Source organism: Myxocyprinus asiaticus, chromosome 13 (genome assembly GCF_019703515.2).
Source record: "Myxocyprinus asiaticus isolate MX2 ecotype Aquarium Trade chromosome 13, UBuf_Myxa_2, whole genome shotgun sequence".
Classification (NCBI taxonomy): Eukaryota; Metazoa; Chordata; class Actinopteri; order Cypriniformes; family Catostomidae; genus Myxocyprinus; species Myxocyprinus asiaticus.
The window spans coordinates 26,928,228-26,951,380 of NC_059356.1; the positions used below are offsets into that span (position 1 = coordinate 26,928,228).

Below are 23,153 nucleotides of genomic sequence, written 5' to 3' on the forward strand. Positions count from 1 at the left end.
CAGAGCTTTAGGATCTCTGAGCAGCTCTTTGTCTGCTTTGGTGCACAGTGGAAAGGAAGCACTGTCTCCAAGCAGAGGATCGCCCACTGGCTCATTGACGCCATAGCTATGGCATATCACGCACAGGACGTGCCACCCCTGGTAGAGCTACGAGCCCATTCTACCAGGGGTGTAGCGGCCTCCTGGGCCCTGGCCAGGGGTGCCTCTCTAATAGACATTTGCAGAGCAGTGGGCTGGGCAACACCCAACACCTTTGCAAGGTTCTACAACCTCCGGGTGGAACTGGTTTCATCCCAGGTAGTGGCATGCAATACAAGCGGATAAGCCCGGGATAGCTGGCCAGATATATCGCTTGCACATAGCGCCTTTCACCTCCTCTGAACTGAAGACATGCGCCATTAATTCCCAGTAGTGTTCACAAACTATGTTCCCTGGTTGACTTCCTCCGAGCCCTCTGGTAGGCGAGTTTTCGGAGAGACTCGCTGCCGGCCCAGTACACGTGCAAACTAAGAGCACTGTTCTGGGGTAGGTGCTCCGCTTGTGGCGGTTCCCTGTAAGGTAACCCCATGCGATTGTATATCTTCCGCTAATTCGTTTCAAGCCCCCTCTGCCACAGTCTCCATGTTTGTAGTAACTCCTCCCCCATTGGGTAGGATCTGCCATGAGACTTCTCCATATGGTCGGCAAGACCATGTGACATATTTTCCACTTAAATATCCCCCCCTCTCTTTGGGCATGGTGTGGTCTCCGCAGTGTCCTCCCCTTGGGAGGGACACCCCTCGACTAGACCTGGCGGCCCAGTCGGATAATCCCCCTTCTTTTTTAGGGAGTGTAAAAAAAGAAGGGGAAAAGGGGCCACGACTGGGTTTGCCTGTCTCTATCTTTTGGGTAGTCAACTTGTCCCCAAAGGCTGTTCAACACTCATAACTATGTTGGGGGAGGTTATGTGTCGGCCTGTTGCGCTGGCTACGAGGCACATAGTTGTCTGCCCGTCACACACCGCCAGTTCATGTAACACAGTTCAGCCAGTTGCTGCATTTGTATAGGGACCCCTAGTGTCACTACATTGACACAACATCGAGTGAGTGACAGATAGGGAACGTCATGGTTACTTGCGTAACCTAAGTTCTCTGATGGAGGGAACAAGACTTTGTGTCCCTTCTGCCACAATGCTGAACTACCCGCTGAAATGGCCGGACCTTGTCTCGGCTCCTCAGCATAAAACCTGAATGAGTGGTTGCATACCAGCTCCTGATGATCATCAGAGACTCCAGCCACCCGAGCCATGGGCTGTTCTCACTGCTACCACCAGGCAGGCGGTATCGCAGCATCAGGACTCGCACCAGCCGACTCCATGATAGCTTCTTCCCCCAAGCAATCAGACTTTTGAACTCCTGACCTCCCACGATCAGAATACATCAGCACTGCACTTTATTACTCTTACTCTTATATCTCACATCGGACTGTCATAAATTATATTATTATTATATTATATTATTATATTATATTCTCTCTTAACAACTTACTATCAACCGACAGCCTGAATGTCAATACAGTACAATACAACCTACTGTACATTCTATATATACTATATATACTTTTTTTTATTGAATAATGTGTATCTATATTGTGTGTATTGTATACTGTATAGTGTATGTTATTATTTGTATATTGCGTTGTGTGTAATTATGTGTATATTAGACTTTATAATTGTGTTGTGTTAATTTGATGTTATTGTAAATTGGTAAATGTCTCATCACTGTCACGACTGCTATGTTGATCGGAACTGCACCCAAGAATTTCACACACCATTGCACTTGTGTATATGGCTGCGTGACAATCAAAATGATTTGATTTGATTTGATTTTATACCCGTATGTCCGGGGGAGTGGCATGCAAACACCACTCGCCAATTTTCATTGGCCTTTTATCAAAGACCAGAGGTGTCTCAGGTTCCAAAGAGTGACCCCTAGTGTCACTACATCGACACAACTTCTCGTTCCCTCCATCAGGGAACGGAGGTTACGCAAGCATACCTGATGGCTTACAACTCTCTGAAGATGCAAATGATTTTGTGGGGAGGGTCAGTGTCTCTTGAGTGTGTTATAAACTGAACCCTCAGTCAATGTTTGTGTGACTAAACTTCTGCTACTTGGCTATAGGCTGTCAAAATTTTAGTTTGACAGATTTGGTGTGGTGATGGAAATGCTACAGTATGGAGTTGTGCTGATGATTATTTCATGTGAGAAACTCCCATTTGTTCTGGAACAATAAAATTAAATTGTATTATTCTACTATGCATCACCTAATTTTCAATGTTTTTTAGCTGTCAGTGGTCAGTCACTGACCTCCTCAGATTCTGTGGTGAAAAAACCTGGAGAATCAGTCACTCTGTCCTGCACTGTGTCTGGATTCTCAATGAGCAGCTACAACATGCACTGGATCCGTCAGAAACCAGGGAGAGGACTAGAGTGGATTGGGCGTATTGACGGTGGCACTGGCACTATTTTTGCTCAGTCTCTACAAGGCCAGTTCTCCATCACAAAATACACAAGTGAAAACACACTGCATTTAGAGGTGAAAAGCCTGAAGACTGAAGACACGGCTGTTTATTACTGTGCAAGAGATCCACAGTTAGACAAAACACTACAGGGCTACACAAAAACTATTCATGCAAGACATTTAATTTTTGAGTTCCCAAGAGTTACAGTAATGTTACAGTAAATTCAACAAGTTACTTTTTATGTTGTTTGAAATCCATGAAATACAATACATCCTTATATAATTCTTCTTTAATTAAGGACAAGATCATGGCTGGTAATATAAAGATCCTAGGTTCAAACTCTGGAAGTGGAGATTCATGAACTGGAGAGTTGCTGTGTTAAGAGACACTTAATGAAAAAAGAATAGTTCACCCAAATAAGAAACATCTGTCATCATTTGCTCAGCCTCATGATGTTCCAAACCCATGACTTGCTTTCTTTTACAGAACAACAAAGTGAGTTATCTTTTGGTCTGGTTGTCTTCGACAACCTCTTGTAAAATGTTTGAGTATTCTAGTTACTGAACTAAACTATGGCACAATCAGGAGAGAATTTCTAGGTACATACAGTAGGCCTACATAACAAATATATGAACCAGATTTAACAGCCATAGCACAACAAATCTGAACGCGTTTGTAAATAAGCCAAATACATTATAAAGAAGGAGAAGAATAGGAAAATTATTTATTATTTAGATGTAAATTTAAATTTAATTTAACCAAATTAAAAAGTCACTTCATAATATGTACTTAATATGTACACTTCAGAAAATACATACAAATATGAAAAGCCTTTATATGCCAGTCTTTGCTATTTCACTTTTCACTCTTTAGTAAATATAGCACACAATTATTTAACTTTTACCATTTGTGTCTAATAATTGTGACTGTTTATTTAGATGTGTAATGTAGTAGAGAGGGTCTAACAAAGTATATGACCAGAACAGGTTCTGCCATGTCATTAAAATATGAAAAAAAAATGTAGTCTGCTATAGTTAAATGCATCACCACTGACCTACAATATTTTTTATAGTGATTAGGAATAGGGATACATTATTTTATTTTGTTGTTATTTTTTTGTTTGTTTTGTTTGTTTGTTTGTTTTATTGTTATTTTAAAATACAGTAACTATGCAAGGACACATTTTTAGTTTCACATTATGCTTATTTTGATACTGAATGGTTACATTTTAATATTGAATGATCATAAAACTTTCATACATCAAACAAAATCCTGGTTTCAAAATGTCTAATGAATGAACGCACAATAAATACTGAACTGTAGAGCAACAACAATATGGCACATCTTGTTTTACAATGTGCAACTTGCTTTTGGTCTTAACACCTTCCTTAAGGGCAGGCTTTGCAAAGTAAACAATCCCCCCATAAACTCTCCAGTTTAGCTTTCATTCTAATTCAACATTTTGATATCTTTGTGACACTTAACCAGAATGTCTGCAGAAATGGGTCTCAAAATTACCTGTTTAATAATCATTTTAGTCTTTGGAGACAGTAAGTAGATATATTATTATTTAGCCTACATCATTTTATTATGCTTAAACATGCTTTAAAATGCCTTAGAACTGGATTATTAAATAAATGATAGTGGAAATTGGGAACAAATAAATAGGATTTATGTTTTTCTCTTGCCTTTTAATTGGTGAATTGATCTATGACAACAGAAAAACTTGTTTCTGATTTTGACAGGGTGAGCTTGCAGTGCAATCGAATGCTTCATGCCAAATTTTAATTTTACTGATTTCATCATCAACATTTTAATCCACAGCATGCCTTATAAAAAACAATTAGGATAGGTAAACTAGTAGAAAAGTGTACCATCCCTCATTGATCAATATTAAAGCATTCACAAATAATCAGCTGTGTAACTACTATAATCACCATTAACATAAATATCACTTTACTCGAAGTGTGAGTAAAGGTGCCTTTAACCCTTATTACTGTAAAAGCTATAAATTATTTGGGGGAATATGTGCACATCTCTCATTGCTTTAAAAGAAAGTGTAAACAGCATTAAGATTTATATTGAACAAAAACTTTGCTAAAAATCTAATTAATCTTAGTAATGGTAATTTGCGACTGAGTCTCTGAGTAAGTAAAGAAGAAAAAGAAAGAAATAACCTATGAGAGGTTAGATAAGGTTGAAGAAAAGGGAAATCGTGTTTAGAGGGCACCTTATGCAAACCCACTTCTTGTTCCCCTTAAATAGCCCCCACTGTTTATCTCCATCCACACAAGTCACTTGTAACTGTTGCATCTTGTTGCTGTTTTCATAATATGAAAATGAATATTGTACATTCGCTGGGTTTTATTTTCTTTTTTGCTCTTCGAGAATGTAAGAAATGCTCTTGAAAAACATTTTCACAACCTGATTTATTAATTTGTACATTTTAATGCTGAATTATTAATTTTTCAGATTGTTGGTGTCAGACACTGACTGAGTCTGAGGCAGTGGTCATTAAACCCGGAGGATCTCACAGACTCACCTGTACATCTTCAGGATTTAGTAGTGACCCTCACTTGTCCTGGATCAGACAGGCTTCAGCAGGAGGCTTGGAGTGGATTGCATACATCTCATCTGGTAGTACTATACACTACTCTCAGTCTGTTCAGGGACGGTTCACCATCTCCAGAGACAACAACAAGAAACAGATGTATCTACAAATGAATAATATGAAGAAAGAAGACACTGCTGTGTATTATTGTGCAAGAGAGCCACAGTGACATATAAAACTACAGTTATGTACAAAATCTGAACACATTATTAAACTTTGCCAGTATGTGTAATGAATGTACTTTACTACAGCCCACCACATTTCTACAAAATCACTGCAGTAACTCACTAAGTTAAATAATAATAAATAATAATATATATAATATACTGTATAATACTGTATATGACTGCAAGATATAACATATAAGCTCCATATCCTTTAATAATTACAGTACTCTTACCTTTAATATGTTTAAAAGATTATTTTAGAAAACGTATTTAGACAATAGCTGAATGTTTCAGAGTACTAGCTGAATGATCATGAACACCTCAGTTATAAATTCCATAAAAAGATTGGATTATGCACATATGGGGAGGTGGAACTGTAAGAAAGAAAGATTCACTGGCAAACAAGTTCAGCATCTCAAAAAGTGACTCTTCAAGCACAAAGTCTACAGTCTGAGGATACAGCTGTGTTTTACTGTGCCAGACGACCACAACATCAGAAACATCACAAGCACTGTACATCAACCACTACAGACATCATCCATTGTCTGTCAACATAATTCTTCTTCTAGATTTTATCATGCAGAAATTATCTATTGATTCCTAAAATATTATTCTTAATGAAGCCAAATGATCTTTGATGAGGGAATTTTGTCCAAACCGGAGCCAAAATATGAATGACATTTAAGACATACAATCAGCAATAAAACTGTTTTATAAACATGTATGTAAAACTGCATCAACACAAATGTAATGCCATCTTATTGCCACCAACAGGCTGTTCTTAACTCTCCACTGTCTTTATGAGTCCCTGTAAAGTGGTACCATATGCAAAGTAAACCAAACCAAAGATATCAACTCATTATGACCACATTTTCAGCTCACTGAAGCTGCACCTTCAAAATCTGATTTGGCCTGATCCTTTTTTTTTTAGTTAAATTCACAAAATGCAAATGTTCACTATCAGCAAGTGGAAATAAGACCGGCAGCTTCCTCCAGTACAGAGACTGTCCACAGACAGACACCAACTGATTCTTATTACAAAGAAAAAAGCTGTGTGGTACTGAAATCAATAATGAGTCAAATGCTATTCATTTTAATTGCCTCTTCGCCATGTGAGTGGGTTCATTTGGTCACATCATTATGGAGGATCTCTTTGTAACTTACTGAATTCATACAAATATTTAGTTTGTTGTTGTTTGTTGTTCTCTTTTACAGATGTTCATGGCATCTCACTGACCTTGTCTCCAGCACAGATTAAAGCTCCCGGTGAATCGGCGCAGTTGTCCTGTCAGATCTATGGATATGCACTCAGTGATTATGGCACAGCATGGATCAGACAGAGTCCTGGAAAAGGCATGCAGTGGATCGGGATTATATGAGAAAGTGGATCAGGGTCATTCCTGGGATTCAGTAATATTTCAGTCCCCCAGACCTAATGAAGTTCACTAAAATGAAATGCTGAAAGCTTTTTACAAGATGTTGATATGTCCATTCTAATGAATTAAAATAATTATTGCATTAACATAATCTTTATCATAAAAATGTCTTCTTTCTTTCTTAAACCAAGGAGTTTGTCATGTCCCTGAGGCACTTCACTGAATGTGCACCTAAAAAAAAAAAAAAGTGTGCACACTGTCAGTAATTTTTGTCATCAGTGTAAAGATTTGTGTTCATTTGCTGAGAAAGATATTTTACCAAAAAAAAAAAAAAAACCCCGTCACACCAACCATTTTCAGCCCATAAAAGTTTTAGTTCTGCCCATATGTGTCATTTTTTCTTTTTATTTATTATTTTTTTTTTTCTTTCTCTCCCAATTCCCAATATGCTTTTTAAGTCCTTGTGGTCGCGTAGTGATTCGGAGGACGAATTCCAGCTGCCTCGGCGTCTCAAACCATAAACCCGCGCATCTTATCATGTAGCTTGTTGAGCGCGTTGCCACGGAGACATAGTGCGTGTGGAGGCTTCACCGGACCAATTTGGTTGTAAAAATATCATAATCTGTATTTATATTTGAAATGTATTATAGTAAAATGGGTATGGTCAAGCTCAACAACTCAACCCCGTCACATGAAACTAAGATATTAAATCAGTACCTTTCAATATGATACATTAATCCATAAATATATATAGAATTGATTAATATCATGCATGCTATCTTCTGTCCTACACCACATGAGGAATTTTTTTTTAGCAAAAATCTACCATCACATTTCTTCACAGTAAACCTGTGACGGGGTTGAGTTATTCAGTACATTTATGAATATTGTAACAAAAATATGGAATAGTCAGTGTATTATATATTACAAATTTTATATATTTACTTGGCTGAAACATGATGTTAAAAATATGTGGATGCAAGTCGCCTAGTGGTTGGAGAGTTGTGACGGAGCAATATTTGATAATTAAAATGGGAACACAATTAAAAATCAATATATTGTTTGCTGAGCACAGCCTTACATGTTAAGGGCTAGCTCTAGAAAGTTGGGGTTTTAGTTAAATATCTGAATGTAATAAAGATATTTACAGACACACAATTTGACTTTTGTGTAGCTTTATCACATAGAAATAAGAAAACTGTCATACATTTTATATGTGTAGTCATTATATTTGTATGAGGGACACATAAGCAGCAGGTAGATGCTTATTTTATAACAAGTATTGTCTAGAACCATTTTCAAACCACTTCCATTATGTCCGAGACGAGGTTGAGAAAAAAGGTGTCCAAATCAGAAAAAAATAGGAAATAATAAAAGGGATTTGATGTCTGATGTGGGAAAATATGATTTGTTGGAGGTGTAATATGTGCCTTATGTTTTGGAGTATTCAGACAATTAATTAAATGTAGTAGGAAAAATCCAAGTTGAAATATTACTGAATCCCAGGAATGACCCAACAATAGATTCTGGAAATTACTTCAAGAGTTGCTACAGAAACACAAACCGTAATGAGCTGTACTTACTGTAGACAACAGCAGCCTGCAGACTGAGAACACAGCCAGTGTTGGGCAAGCTACTTAAAAAATGTAGCAAGATAAGCTACAAATTACTCAACAGAAAAATTGGTTAAGCTAAGCTTAAAGCTACACTTCAGAGAAAGTAGCAAGTTACACTACAAGCTACACACCAAAAGTAGCTTGCTACATTTATGCTACTTCATATTTTTTTCAACCGCAGATGCACAGAGCATACCATCATAGACAAAGCATCTAAAAGACTTATTCACATGATGTTGATCAAAGCCTTGGTTCAGTATATTACAGTGTAGTGCAATACAGTATACAAGTATACAGTATGGTGCACTACATACCGGTAAGTGCATGTAAAAGCAAAAAACAAAACATGCAAATTCATATTTAGATGTGCTACTTATACAAACCCATGTGTTCAACATTTAAAGTCACTATTTTTACATTTTATCTTTCATATTTATAATACTACATCAACAAACACGTGTTCAAGATGAAAAATCATTATTTTTACATTTTATTTATCAGATTTAGACTACCTCTATAAACTCATACCCATTTAATCAATTTCATTTGCACATTCTTGTATAAAAACTCTGCATACATACAGTATACTATTATTAATCTATACAATACAGAAATACAGCAGCTAGACACAGAATTACAGGATATATGGTCAGAGGCCAAATTTGTTGTGTGTGTGTGTGTGTGTGTGTGTGTGTGTGTGTGTGTGTGTGTGTGCACATTTGGGCAATAACAATGTGATTTCTGATGGTATCACATGGTAATACCATGGTACTTTGATATACAATTACCATATTTATGTACCATTCTGTATTTGCATGGTGCTTCAAAGTACTTCAAAGAATACCATGGTAATACCATGGTAAACTGATATATGATTACCATATACATATACTGTTGTATTTACCATAGCCTACCATTATATTAACATAGTGTGTCCAGGTAATAGTACATGTCCAAAAAACATGGTAATGCCATGGTACTTTTTTATGTGTTTTCGTGTAGATAATACACGTTTTGATACTCTTGGTTGGAAAATTGAATTAGTCATTTACAAGCTGCAAACATGTTTAACATTATAAAGACCTTCTTCATAACTGTCAAACCAAAGGACGCATTTGCAGGTTTCGTTTCCATTTATTTTAGATCCACTGCAACCACCGTTATCTTTATTTTCCATGTTATAAAATACTCCGTGAGCTTATTGTCAAGCGAGAGCGCGCACAAATGATTCAGCAGCGCGAGCGCAAGATTTCTGAGTCATTCAGATTGAATCGCGAACCGATTCAGACCATCTTCCTATCACGTGTGACCAATTCATTTTAAACTCAGATGAGCGATTTATTTGTGATCGGATATCCTTAGTTTTTATTCAGAACTGGCGATAGTAAACACCCGGTGCACATTTGATGTAGCGGTGTAGCTTTTCTCAACGCTACGCCGCTACCTTGTCAAAAATATAGCTTCGCTACTGAAAAGCTACTTGATTTAAAAACTGCCACACTGGCTCATCTCAGTGTGAGAAACTGGCTAAAACCTCTACAGTTCATCCAAGTGTGCAAAGCATTTATAATTATCAACACACACCTGCTTCTCCACCAGCTAAGGATGATGTTTAGACATTGTACCACAGTAAAAAAAGTTCCTGAAAAAAAAAAATGCTTTTAAGCATTTGTAATACAGGCAATCAAACTCTTCTATTACAAACAAAAGCTGTAATATATTATAACGACAATCCATTGAAAAATGTAGAATGTGATATTGCAGCAGTGCTCCGTTACCTCCACAAGAGGGAATCAATGCAACATGATCACACGAGAAGTTGGGTCAATAATGAACAATCCAGAGCATCAGTTTGGAGAACCTTTAGCAATAACTCCTCCTCCTCACATGCTCACCCATATTACACTTAGTCTAAGAGATCATATACAAAAAAAAAAAAAAAAAAACGCCTATGCAAATGTGCTTGCTAATTTAATTCTATATAATACGTTTACTTCACACATCCAATTAAATCATATTTAAGGTGCAGAAATTATATGTACTAGCAAACATTCTAACAATGGGTTCGAGGATCATTTGGCATTTTGTGTTTATGGTGATTTTAACGCAACAAGGTAATTTTGACATTTTTATTTTCCAGCTAAAAGCATTTTTAAGCACTGAAAAAGCTCTTCGTTTATGTCATTATTGTATTTTATTAAACAGGTATCAGTGGGGATGAAATCAGATTAGATCAGTCACCTGCTGAGATAAAGAAACCTCAGGAAACTATGAAGATCTCCTGTAAAATATCTGGTTTCACAATGACAAGCTACTACATGCACTTGATAAGGCAGAAGCCAGGGAAAGCTCTGGAGTGGATTGGGAGAGTTAACACTGGAAGTAGTTCTGACTCTGATTATCTTATTTATGCCGACTCCATGAAAAATCATTTCACTCTGAGTGAGGACGTGTCTGAAAGCACACAGTATCTTGAAGCCAAGAGTCTAAGAGAAGAAGACACTGCTGTTTATTATTGTGCTCGAGAATCACAGTGACTACATCTGGTGAAGCACCTGTTTAATAACTGTGAACTAATTAAGTGAGAAAAACACTTATTAGGCTATCAATAATATATTTTACTGTTATCATAATTATGATTATGAAGTATTAGTTGTGCATCATGATTTTAATTCTCTGTGGTGTTTTTAGTTGAAACATTTTTGCATCTGAATTTCATGGCCATTGTGAGGAGTGTTTACTGCTGTTTGCCATTACAATTATGGATTTTTACTTTCATAGCCTTCTTTAAACAACTGAATTTAATGTACAAGGATATTCATTAAGTGTTTTAAGTGAATCTATATCTAATTTGAATTCTTTTTCATCCATCTTCTCATTTCTAAAATGCGATGCCACCCTGTCTCTAAAATGGCAGAATGCTAAACGCTTTAAGCCTTCACTGCTGAGGGAATGCTCAAAAATAAGTTTGTAAATAAATCCAGGGTCTCTCTGTCCTCTTGAAAGCACTCGTATAAAGCCACATGCTCGGCCAGTGCTCAGCAACATCCCAATCACCTATGACATCTTTCTTTGCAACTCCACCACCTCTTTCCCCATACAAGTCTAACATTGACCTCTTTCAGCTAGGCCCTTCTCAAAATGTCACACCCAAGATTGCAGCCTCCCCTCCAGCAACAACTGAAATAGACTTTTATTTTAACAGCTACCACACTTAAACAGCACAAAACACCAACCATACAAACATCCAAGGGCGTAGCAGCTGTGGGGACATGTCCCCACACTCTTTAAAAAGATGATTTTTTTTATCCCCCGCACTTTTCCAAGCTAAACCCATACCGAGTCCAAATGGTGGATTTGTATACAGTATTCTTTGCGTTTTGTTACTTTGGGCTGATTGAGTGACCATCCAGCCAATCACAGGTGAGTTTCATGAGCCGAAAAAATCTTTATGTAATAGGTCGTCAGTCAGACAGTCTAATCAACACTGTTCCGTTCATTTCTACAAAGTTGCTTTCAACAATGCTCATTTATCCATGTTTGTTATCGGCGTTGATGTTGGTCTAAATTAATAATCTAGAGATGAGGAACACACAAATGAGAGTTATTTATCGGCATATCATTCTTGATTGGCAGCATTACGTGAAATGCACTGCAGATAAAAAAACAAAGGACAATCCTTTTAAGCACACATTGTATCAGTTTATATTAGCGCATGAGTCTTCATTAAGTTAAGCTTTTTATAATATGTTTGTGAGGTAATAGTTTGATTGGTTGTTTTTGCCAATTTAAACAGATTACTAGATCGGTGTTAAATATGTTAAGCTATTTTCAATATCAGCTCCTGTTTTTTACCTCTATGTTGGTGTGCATTCAACAAACTGTATAAAAATATAGATCTACGGTGTTCTTAGAACACATGCATTTTCCTGAAGTGAATATAGACAAATTTTTTAATAAATTAAATCAGTGCCTTTCAATATGATACCTTAATCCATAAATATATATAGAATTTATTAATATCATGCATGCTATGTAGTCATGTAAAAGTTATTAATATAAATTAATAATAAAAGTTATGCTCAGAAGCTCACGAACTGTAGGGAAATGAGAGATTTGCTTTGTTCTTATAATGCTTAAACCTCTACTAAAGTGTAAAGACATAAAAAATATAAAGGATTAAAATTTTATTTTGATTATTGATTCAGTGACTAACTCATTTCACACAAGACATCAACCAGTAACATCACCAGAAATGGTCACTGAATCATTAAATGGATCAGAACGAATTTTGGTGAACGTAGTCAAAACACTCGAGCCACTTGGATACATTTAAATCACACAATGCACAAGCACGGAGTAAAAAATAAAACTGTGCACATGCACAACTGTCATTATTGTACTTGATTAAATAATTTATTCAGGACCAGCTTGTACTCAGCCTTTTATTGTCATGTGTGAAACAGAAGCAAGTGCTCCACAAGATGCCCTTTAATAATAATTTTTGCAATTATTTTGCAATACGTCAATCTTTAAAATTCTACAAATATTAAAAGTAAATAATACAGGGGGCCTCGGTAGCTCAGTGGTAAAAGACGCTGGCTACCACCCCTGGAGTTCGCTACCACCCCTGGAGTTCGCTAGTTTGCTAGTTCAAATCCCAGGGCATGCTGAGTGACTGCAACCAGGTCTTCTAAGCAACCAAATAGTTGCTAGGGAGGGTAGAGTCACATGGGGTAACCTCCTTGTGGTCACTATAATGTGGTTCGTTCTCGGTGGGGCATGTGGTGAGTTGAGTGTGGATGCCGGTGGATGGCGTGAAGCCAATTTGGAATGCCCAATTTCCAGTGCGCTTTTAAGTCCTCATGGTCGCATAGTGATTCGCCTCAATCCGGGTGGTGCAGGATGAATCCCAGTTGCCTCCGCGTCTGAGACCATCAACCCGTGCATCTTATCACGTGGCTTGTTGAGCGCATTGCCACGGAGACATAGCGCATGTGGAGGCTTCACGCCATCCACCGCAGCATCTGCGCTCAACTTACCACGCGCCCCACCAAGAACAAACCACATTATAGTGACCACGGGGAGGTTAATCCATGTGGCTCTACCCTCCCTAGCAACCGGGCCAATTTGGTTGCTTAGGAGACCTGGCTGGAGTCACTCAGCACGCCCGATTCAAACTAGCGAACTCCAGGGGTGGTAGCCAGCGTCTTTTTCCACTGAGCTACCCAGGCCCCCTATATCATACTTATATATTAATATATACTGTAATATATTAATACTGCACTGTAAGTGTTGGGACTGTGCGAGCCACCTGACAGCTGTGTCTCCAAACCCCCCCCCCAACTTTTAAAATGAATGCTACGCCCCTGCAAACATCCAACACTTCCCACAACTATCACAAAATATATTGTAGCTGGTTTTCTAAGGAAACACACTGCGAGTTAGCTATGATCCAAGGTGTTTTGGCACAGACTTACAACATCAAAGAGCAATGAACTTGGTCTTGTGCAGCTCTATGATTTTATAAGGCCAGAACCTGCATATTCGGTGCTCACTTGTGTTTTACTGAGCACATGAGTTCTTGGATTTCAGTTAAAATTATATTGTTTAAAATAACTAAAAACCTCAGCCAGTAAGGTTATTTTCCTCTTTGGGCATTTTGAAAAAAAAAAAAATAACCTGTTTAACCCTTTCATACGCACCGTTACACATATGTCAATAACTGGGCCCAGCAGAGTAGAGTCACACATATGTGTTTCTGCAACATCCAGTTACGTTACAAGCTGCCAGATTCAAATCGGCTTTCGCACCGACACAGCCGCTGGTCGTGCCACTGGTCAAGCGTCTGTAGTTCACATTCGCTCAAACAGTTACTCATACAGTCTTTTAAACCACAGATTAAGTTTAATTTATATACATACATCCAACTCATCGCCAAAGTACCACAATAAAAAGTTATATGCACAGTCAATACATCAAACGTGATCTTCCTCTGATGCGTGCTGCCATTTGTTTACATTAGTAGAGGTTGTCATTTGTCAAACAAACAGCTACTTAAAGAGTCTTTTCAAGCACATAATATGTTTATTTATGTAACAAACAGCCTAATTGTCACCAAAGTACCATGATAACAGCTCATGGCTTGTATACGCACAGCCATCATATCTAAACACGATCTTCCCATGCATGCAGCCACGTCTGCTTAGGTGCAGATGCGGTTTTCATTCACACAAGCAGCAACTCAAACAGCCTTTTCAGGCATATAATACGTTTGATTTCTGAAACAGACAGCCAAACTATCACAAAAGCACCACGACAACCATTTAAATCTTGTATACTCACAGTGAAAACATGCTGATCGAGCGTGATTATCCGATGCACAGCTAAGTCTGTTTACATTAGCACTTGTCGCACACACACACACAATGTCTGAGAATTCAAAAAGTGCACATAGGCAAACCGGACTGCTGATATTATTTGTTCATGTGTATTTTACAGCTATAAAAACTAAATAAAACAAAAACCATACAGCAGACATAACCCATTTGTTCAGATGTTTACTATATTATATACAGTATTTTGATAATTTTTATTATGACAAGAAATCAAAAATTATTATACAAAAAATACTCGTCAACACTCTGCCCCCCCTCTACCAGCTGTGCAGTGTCAAGTGCAAAAATAACCAACTCCAGGGGGCACTGCAGGGGAATATAGACCCTACTCATGAAAAGGTTAAGTGCCAAATCTTTTATTATTTCGATTTATTATTATTATTATTATTATTATTATTATTATTATTATTATATATATATATATATATATATATATATATATATATATATATATATATATATATATATATATATTTTTTTTTTTTTTTTTTTTTTTTTTTTTATGTCAGTCACATAGTTGAAAGATCCGCTTGCTATAGTAATGACAAATACAAATACAACTGCCTATGTTACCTGGAGCATCACTCTGTCCTGCAATGTCTGGATCAGGGTTCGGGAGCCTTTTTTCATTAAGGAGCCAGTTTTGTGATTTTTGGTTGATGCATTTTTTCGAAAGAGCCATAGCACAAACGAATAATTTACTATTTTCAAAAACAATATTTTTCAATAAAATAAAATGTTTATATTGCCCATACATGACTCAAAAATACAAAAAACTAACAAATATGCAAAAATTGTAGGTAACATGTTGCAATATGGAATTGAGTACACGTGTTTTTGTGGGTCTCCATAAAATTACTTCATTTTACAATTGTTCACGAAAAATTTAACTTCCCTTTTGGGCTGGGCGAAATGTAAAACATATTTTAGCCATAATCGCCTTTAAAATATCGCGATATCTGATTATATGGTCAACCCCCCTGGCAAGGGTCGGATATTTTTGCTTTAAAAAGTTTATTTATTGAAACACAAAAAACTTAAACAAAAGACATTTCTAAGTTCAAACTGCACTTTAAAGGAAACGAAAAAAGCAATTAAAATAAAGAAGTGATTAAAAAATCTTATATATAACCACCTCCCCAAATCCAAACATTTACCATCTCCAACAGCCCCATTTGGCAAGCATCCATCAAGGACACCAGGTGAAAAATTACTAATAGCCTACAAATCAAGAACTAAAGACAATTATAAATGTAAATTTATTAATAATCAAAATAAATAAGCCCAATAAATTCCCTTGTGTTCCCAAAAAATGCTGCCAATTCTTATCGAATGTGTTTGCATTGTGTTTTGGTCATACAGTTAATGCTGCCCAAAGAAAAGAAAATAGAAGGTGTCTTGTATTACTTTATGATTTAATCACTTTCGTCTTTGTTTCTTTACTACAAAGATACCTGTCTATATAACTGAACCTGCAGAGTTGCGTTCACAATGTGTAAGAGCGAACAGCTCCATGGAAATAAAGCGAAACTCACAGCACCTCACGAGATGATCGGAGATAATTTGCAGCATTCTAACAGACAACATTATTCTTGCAAACAGTTTTCAGTCGAATGAAACAGAGAAAAAGGAGTGAAAACTCTTTACATGCGCTTGTTCCATGAGACAGGGTCCCTTTTCACATCTCTGAACAAACAGCGAATCAGACACGAGCACTGACAGCTTTTCTTTGGTCTGTTCTTATAAATATAATAAAGTGTGTTTCTTCAAGTGCATGTCTTTTTGACTTACATCATTTCTTGTCATGTGTCACTCTGAGACGTCTTACAGGTCACCCACCTGTTGCGGGTAGATGAGCAAAATTACTCATGCATGAAATACCTGCATTTGAATGAAGAGCTGGCAAACTGGATTGAGCCTCGTCGCATTTGGCGGGTGGCGGGTGCTATTTCACACCCTGGGCGCACATAAAATATTAAAAACGTTCAAAAAAATCGCTCATAGAAAATGCTCTTAACAGCTAAGATCAATATTGGGAAATGAGGCCCAGAACTCTATGCATGTGCATGTCTTGGAGAAGCGCTTTCATTGCACTTGTGAACAGCAGATCTCACTGCTCATATATATCAAATCTGACGTGCATCGGCGGCTTTTCTTTCGTCTGTTCTTCAAAATATAATCATGTTTCATCAAACGCGCGGCTTTGTGTCTTATTTCTTGTCATTATATCACTCCGAGAAGTCTTACAGGTCGCCTTCCAAAGTGGCTGGCACATCAGCAAAATACTCCGCATGAAAAATCGGCATTTGGCAGGTGTTAACTTCAAACCTTGTTCACCAGGAGTAGGCTGTGTGACAAATTCAGGATTAAGGAAATCAAAACAGTGTCATTGACTTCAAGCTTTGCAATCGCACCCACACTTTCTGCAAGAAAATGATCTCTAGAAAGTTTTAAACGATCATGTGTTGGTGAATGGTGAGACACCCCACGAGCCGGTTCCTGACCCCTGGTCTGGATTCTCAATGGGCAGCTGGTGGATGCACTGGATCCGTCAGACACCAGGGAGAGGAATGGAGTGGATTAGGTATACTGACAGAGGCACTGGCACTAATTCATGCAAAGACTGTACTACACATGAATTAGTACACAAAAACACAAAGACTATTCATGCAAGATATTTATGAGGGCCTCAGAGGAAATGGACAGCACACTTCCCTAAAAGTATATATATATATATATATATATATATATATATATATATATATATATATATATATATATATATATATATAGGCTACTGTATATATCCTGTATATATTATTTTCTTTTTTTTTAATGTTTAAAATACTTAAGATATTTCCTCACAAGGAACTTCTCAAATCCATGAGTGGATAAAATGTCTGGGCTGGAAATCTAAAGGTCTTGGATTCAAACTTTGGAAGAGGTGGTCCATGATGGGTCATAGAGTTGCTGACTTCCCTGCACACTCTCCCTCCCAAAACATGTAACCTACTGTAAGTGTACTCTAAAGTCACAAGAGATCATAGATTTTCAACCCTGCTTTTATGAAAAATTCTGTAATAGAAAGACTTTGATAAGCTGTGTATTCTTTAACAATATGGGTTTCAAAGTCAATGACTGCATAATAGTGAATGGATCTCATGGATTTAGAAAAAATGTCTGTGAGTTGGTAATTTAGAAAGTAAAGGATGATTAAAGGCAGGCATGGTTACAGACGTTAGATAAGGTTAAAGGAAAGGGAAATTTACCTTTAGAGGGCACCTTATGCAAACCCACTTCTTGTTCCCCTTAAATTGCTCCCACAACGGGTTGTTTATCTCCATCCACAAAAGTCACTTGTGACTGTTGCATCAGGTTCCTCTTTTTCAAATATGAAAATGAATATTGTACCTACACTGTGTTTTATCTTCATGTTTGCACTGACAGAATGTAAGAAGGGCTCTTGAAAACCTGTTGACAATCAGAATTATTAATATGGCACTGTGTTTAACTTCATGTTGAATTGTTGATGTTTCAGATTGTTGGTGTCAGACACTGACTGAGTCTGAGGCAGTGGTCATTAAACCCGGAGGATCTCACAGACTCACCTGTACAGCATCTGGATTTGGTGGTGACTATGATATGTCCTGGATTCGTCAGGCTTCAGGAGGAGGCTTGGAGTGGATTGCATACATCACATCTGGTGGTGGTTCTATATACTACTCTCAGTCTGTTCAGGGACGGTTCACCATCTCCAGAGACAACAACAAGAAACAGATGTATCTACAAATGAATAATATGAAGAAAGAAGACACTGCTGTGTATTATTGTGCAAGAGAGCCACAGTGACATATAAAAATACAGTTATGTACAAAATCTGAACACATTATTAAACTTTGCCAGTATGTGTAATGTATGTACTTTACTATAGCCCACTGCATTTTAACAACAGAGCAAGTTCAATAATATTTAGGCTTATCGTAAATCATAATTTAAAGATCACAAATATTTTCTGAATAACAACATAAAACACAATGCACTTATTACAATTCCAGAAGTTAACTAATACTGCATATGACAGCAGGATATACAGAACATATAAACCCTATATCCTATAATAATTACAATACTTTTTTTTCCCCCTTTAATATGTTTAAAAGATTATTTCAACTGAAAAGAAAATGTATTTAGACAACAGCTGTAAGTTTCAGCATACTAAATGAATGATGAACACTTTGAACAAAAATTACATCAAAAGTCCAGAAATATAACCAGGATATAGACCCAAAGCTTAACTTAGTACTTTGAGTAATTGACAAACATTTTATACTTGATCTTTTTCATCCTATGCAAAGTTGCACACTCTCTATAATTTTTATAATTATATTTATTTTTCACACATTATACATTTGCACATATACAGTGAAATTCTTTTTTTCACATATCCCAGCTAAGCTGGGGTCAGAGTGCAGGGTCAGCCATGATACAGTGCCTCTGGAGCAGATAGGGTCAAGGGCCTTGCTCAAGGGCCCAACAGTGGCATCTTGACATGGCTGGGGCCTGAACCCCTGACCAGTAACCCAGAGCCTTAACTGCTGAGCCACCACTGCCCCACCACTCTCTCCACCCTTCAGTATGTTTAAAAGACGTGTTTGTGTTGTTCATTTCACAGAAAATCCATCTTCAGCATAAATCATGTTCTCTTCATCTTTACTACTACTTGTGGCAGCAATGACCTGTGAGTGTCTTTATCAGCAGGTACAATGAAACACCAGTTCAGTAATTTCACTCTTCAATATGTTTTTGTTTCCTCTCTTACAGGTGTGGAATGTAATATTGTCCTCACCCAGCAGAACTCTTTACTTCTGCAGCCGGGACACTCTTTTTTTCTCTAACATGTAAGGTGTCTGGATACTCTGTTACTGATAATAGTTACAGTGCATCCGGAAAGTATTCACAGTGCTTCACTTTTTCCACATTTTGTTATGTTACAGCCTTATTCCAAAATAGATTAAATTCATTATTTTCCTCAAAATTCTACAAGCAATACCCCATAATGACAACGTGAAATAAGTTTGTTAGAAATCTTTGCGAAGTTATTAAAAATAAAAAATGAAAATAATCACATGTATAAGTATTCACAGCCTTTGCCATGACACTCAAAATTGAGCTCAGGTGCATCCTGTTTCCACTGATCATCCTTGAGATGTTTCTACAACTTGATTGGAGCCCACCTGTGGCAAATTTAGTTGATTGGACATGATTTGGAAAGGCACACACCTGTCTATATAAGGTCCCACAGTTAACAGTGCATGTCAAAGCACAAACCAAGCCATGAAGTCCAAGGAATTGTTTGCAGACCTCCGAGATAGGACTGTATCGAGGCACAGATCTGGGGAAGGGTACAGAAAAATGTCTGCAGCATTGAAGGTCACAATGAGCACAGTGGCCTCCATCATCCGTAAATGGAAGAAGTTTGGAACCACCAGGACTCTTCCTAGAGCTGGCCGCCTGGCCAAACTGAGCGATCGGGGGAGAAGGGCCTTAGTCAGGGAGGTGACCAAGAACCCGACGGTCACTCTGACAGAGCTCCAGCATTTCTCTGTGGCGAGAGGAGAAACTTCCAGAAGAACAACCATCTCTGCAACACTCCACCAATCAGGCCTGTATGGTAGAGTGGCCAGACGGAAGCCACTCCTCAGTAAAAGCCACATGACAGCCCGCCTGGAGTTTGCCAAAAGGCACCTGAAGGACTCCCAGACCATGAGAAACAAAGACTGAACTCTTTGTCCTGAATGGCAAGCATCGTGTCTGGTGGAAACCAGGCACTGCTCATCACCTGGCCAATACCATCCCTACAGTGAAGCATGGTGGTGGCAGCATCATGCTGTGGGGATGTTTTTCAGCAGCAGGAACTGGGAGACTAGTCAGGATCGAGGGAAAGATGAATGCAGCAATGTACAGAGACATCCTTGATGAAAACCTGCTCCAGAGCGCTCTGGACCTCAGACTGGGGCGAAGGTTCATCTTCCAACAGGACAACGACCCTAAGCACACAGCCAAGATAACAAAGGAGTGGCTACGGGACAACTCTGTGAATGTCCTTGAGTGGCCCAGCCAGAGCCCAGACTTGAACCCGATTGAACATCTCTGGAGAGATCTGAAAATGGCTGTGCACCGACGCTACCCTTCCAACCTGATGGAGCTTGAGAGGTCCTGCAAAGAAGAATGGGAGAAACTGCCCAAAAATAGGTGTGCCAAGCTTGTAGCATCATACTCAAAAAGACTTGAGGCTGTAATTGGTGCCAAAGGTGCTTCAACAAAGTATTGAGCAAAGGCTGTGAATACTTATGTACATGTGATTTTTTTTTTTTCGTTTTTTTTTTTTTTTTTATATAAATTTGCAAAGATTTCAAACAAACTTCTTTCATGTTGTCATTATGGGGTATTGTTTGTAGAATTTTGAGGAAAATAATGAATTTAATCCATTTTGGAATAAGGCTGTAACATAACAAAAATGTGGAAAAAGTGAAGCGCTGTGAATTCTTTCCGGATGCACTGTATGCAACAGCTTGGATACGACAACCTGCAGGAAAAGCTTTCGAGTGGATTATGCACATATGGGGAGGTGAAGGTGTAACCAAAAAAGATTCACTGGCAAACAAGTTCAGCATCTCAAAAAGTGACTCTTCAAGCACAAAGTCTACAGTCTGAGGATACAGCTGTGTTTTACTGTGCCAGACGACCACGACATAAGAAACAGCACACGCACTGTACATCAACCACTACAGACATCACCCATTGTCTGTCAACATAATTCTTCTTCTAGATTTTATGATGCATTAATTATCTATTGATTCCTCAAATATTATTCTTAATGAAGCCAAATGATCTTTGATGAGGGAATTTTGTCCAAACCGGAGCCAAAACATAAATGACATTTAAGACATACGATCAGCCATAAAACTGTTTTATAAACATGTATGTAAAACTGCATCAACACAAATGTAATGCCATCTTATTGCCACCAACAGGATGTTCTTAACTCTCCACTGTTTTTGCGAGTCCCTGTAAAGGGGTACATATGCAAAGTAAACCAAACCAAAGATATCAACTCATTATGACCACATTTTCAGCTCACTGAAGCTGCACCTTCAAAATCTGATTTGGCCTGATCCTTTATTTTACTTAAATTCACAAATGTTCTCTATCAGCAAGTGAAAATAAGACTGGCAGCTTCCTCCAGTACAGAGACTGTCCACAGACAGACACCAACTGATACTTATTACAAAGAAAAAAGCTGTGTGGGTGCTGAAATCAATAATGAGTCAAATTTGAGGGGGTTCATTTGGTCACATCAGTCACATCATCACAACTATCACAAAATATATTGTAGCTGGTTTTCTAAGGAAACACACTGCGAGTTAGCTATGATCCAAGGTGTTTTGGCACAGACTTACAACATCAAAGAGCAATGATCTTGGTCGTGTAATGTGCAGCTCTGTGATTTTATAAGGCCAGAACCTGCAGATTCGGTGCACACTTGTGTTTTACTGAGCACATGAGTTCTTGGATTTCAGTTAAAATGATATTGTTTAAAATAACTAAAAACCTCAGCCAGTAAGGTTATTTTCCACTTTGGGCATTTAAAAAAAAAAAAAAAAAAAAACATCTGAAAAGTTTAACCCTTTCATACGCACCGTTAAACATATGTCAATAACTGGGCCCAGCAGAGTAGAGTCACACATATGTGTTTCTGCAACAGCCAGTTACGTTACAAGCTGCCAGATTCAAATCGGCTTTCGCACCGACACAGCCGCTGGTCGTGCCTTTGGTCAAGCGTCTATAGTTTATATTCGCTCAAACAGTTATACAGTCTTTTAAACCACAGATTAAGTTTATTTTATATACATATATCCAGCTTGTCACCAAAGCACCACAATAAAAAGTTTACAGCTTGTATACGCACAGTCAATACATCAAACGTGATCTTCCTCTGATGCGTGCTGCCATTTGTTTACATTAGTAGCGGTTGTCATTCATCAAACAAACAGCTCCTCAAAGAGTCTTTTCAAGCACATAATATATGTTTGTTTTCTGAAACAGACAGCCAAACTATCACAAAAGCACCACGACAACCGTTTAAATCTTGTATACTCACAGTGAAAACATGCTGATCGAGCGTGATTATCCGATGCACATCCAAGTCTGTTTACATTAGCACTTGTCGCACACACACTCAATTTCTGAGAATTCAAACCGGACTGCTGATATTATTTGTTCATGTGTATTTTACAGCTATAAAAACTAACTAAAGAAAACAAAAACTATACAGCAGACATAACCCATTTGTTCAGATGTTTACTATATTAAATACAGTATTTTGATAACTTTTATTATGAAAAGAAATAAAAAATTATTATACAAAAAATACTGGTCTACACTCTGCCCCCCCTCTACCGGCTGTGCAGTGTCAAGTGCA

General features: G+C 37.7%; 1 long non-coding RNA gene and 2 gene segments (V, D, J or C); 2 read left to right on the top strand and 1 right to left on the bottom strand.

Moving 5' to 3' along the window:
• LOC127450684 (uncharacterized) overlaps positions 1-10,603 on the bottom strand; it is a 29,590-nt gene extending 18,987 nt beyond the window's left edge. The window contains exons 1-3 of one of the 3 annotated variants that reach the window (XR_007899021.1): positions 8,241-10,603; positions 6,519-6,625; positions 5,046-5,217 (exon numbers count right to left, since the gene is read on the bottom strand). This is a non-coding gene — a long non-coding RNA (uncharacterized LOC127450684). Of the gene's footprint in view, positions 1-5,045; positions 5,218-6,518 lie in introns of all 3 variants that reach the window. The other 2 variants (XR_007899020.1, XR_007899019.1) reach the window with 2 other exon arrangements.
• LOC127450678 (immunoglobulin heavy variable 1-3-like) lies at positions 2,086-2,739 on the top strand. The segment is given in 2 exon segments: positions 2,086-2,242; positions 2,327-2,739. Coding segments are annotated over 2 exon segments (441 nt in total).
• A 7,375-nt stretch (positions 10,604-17,978) lies between the features above and the next one.
• Positions 17,979-18,520, top strand: LOC127450953 (immunoglobulin heavy variable 3-48-like). The segment is given in 2 exon segments: positions 17,979-18,121; positions 18,210-18,520. Coding segments are annotated over 2 exon segments (369 nt in total).
• Positions 18,521-23,153: the final 4,633 nt, after the last annotated feature.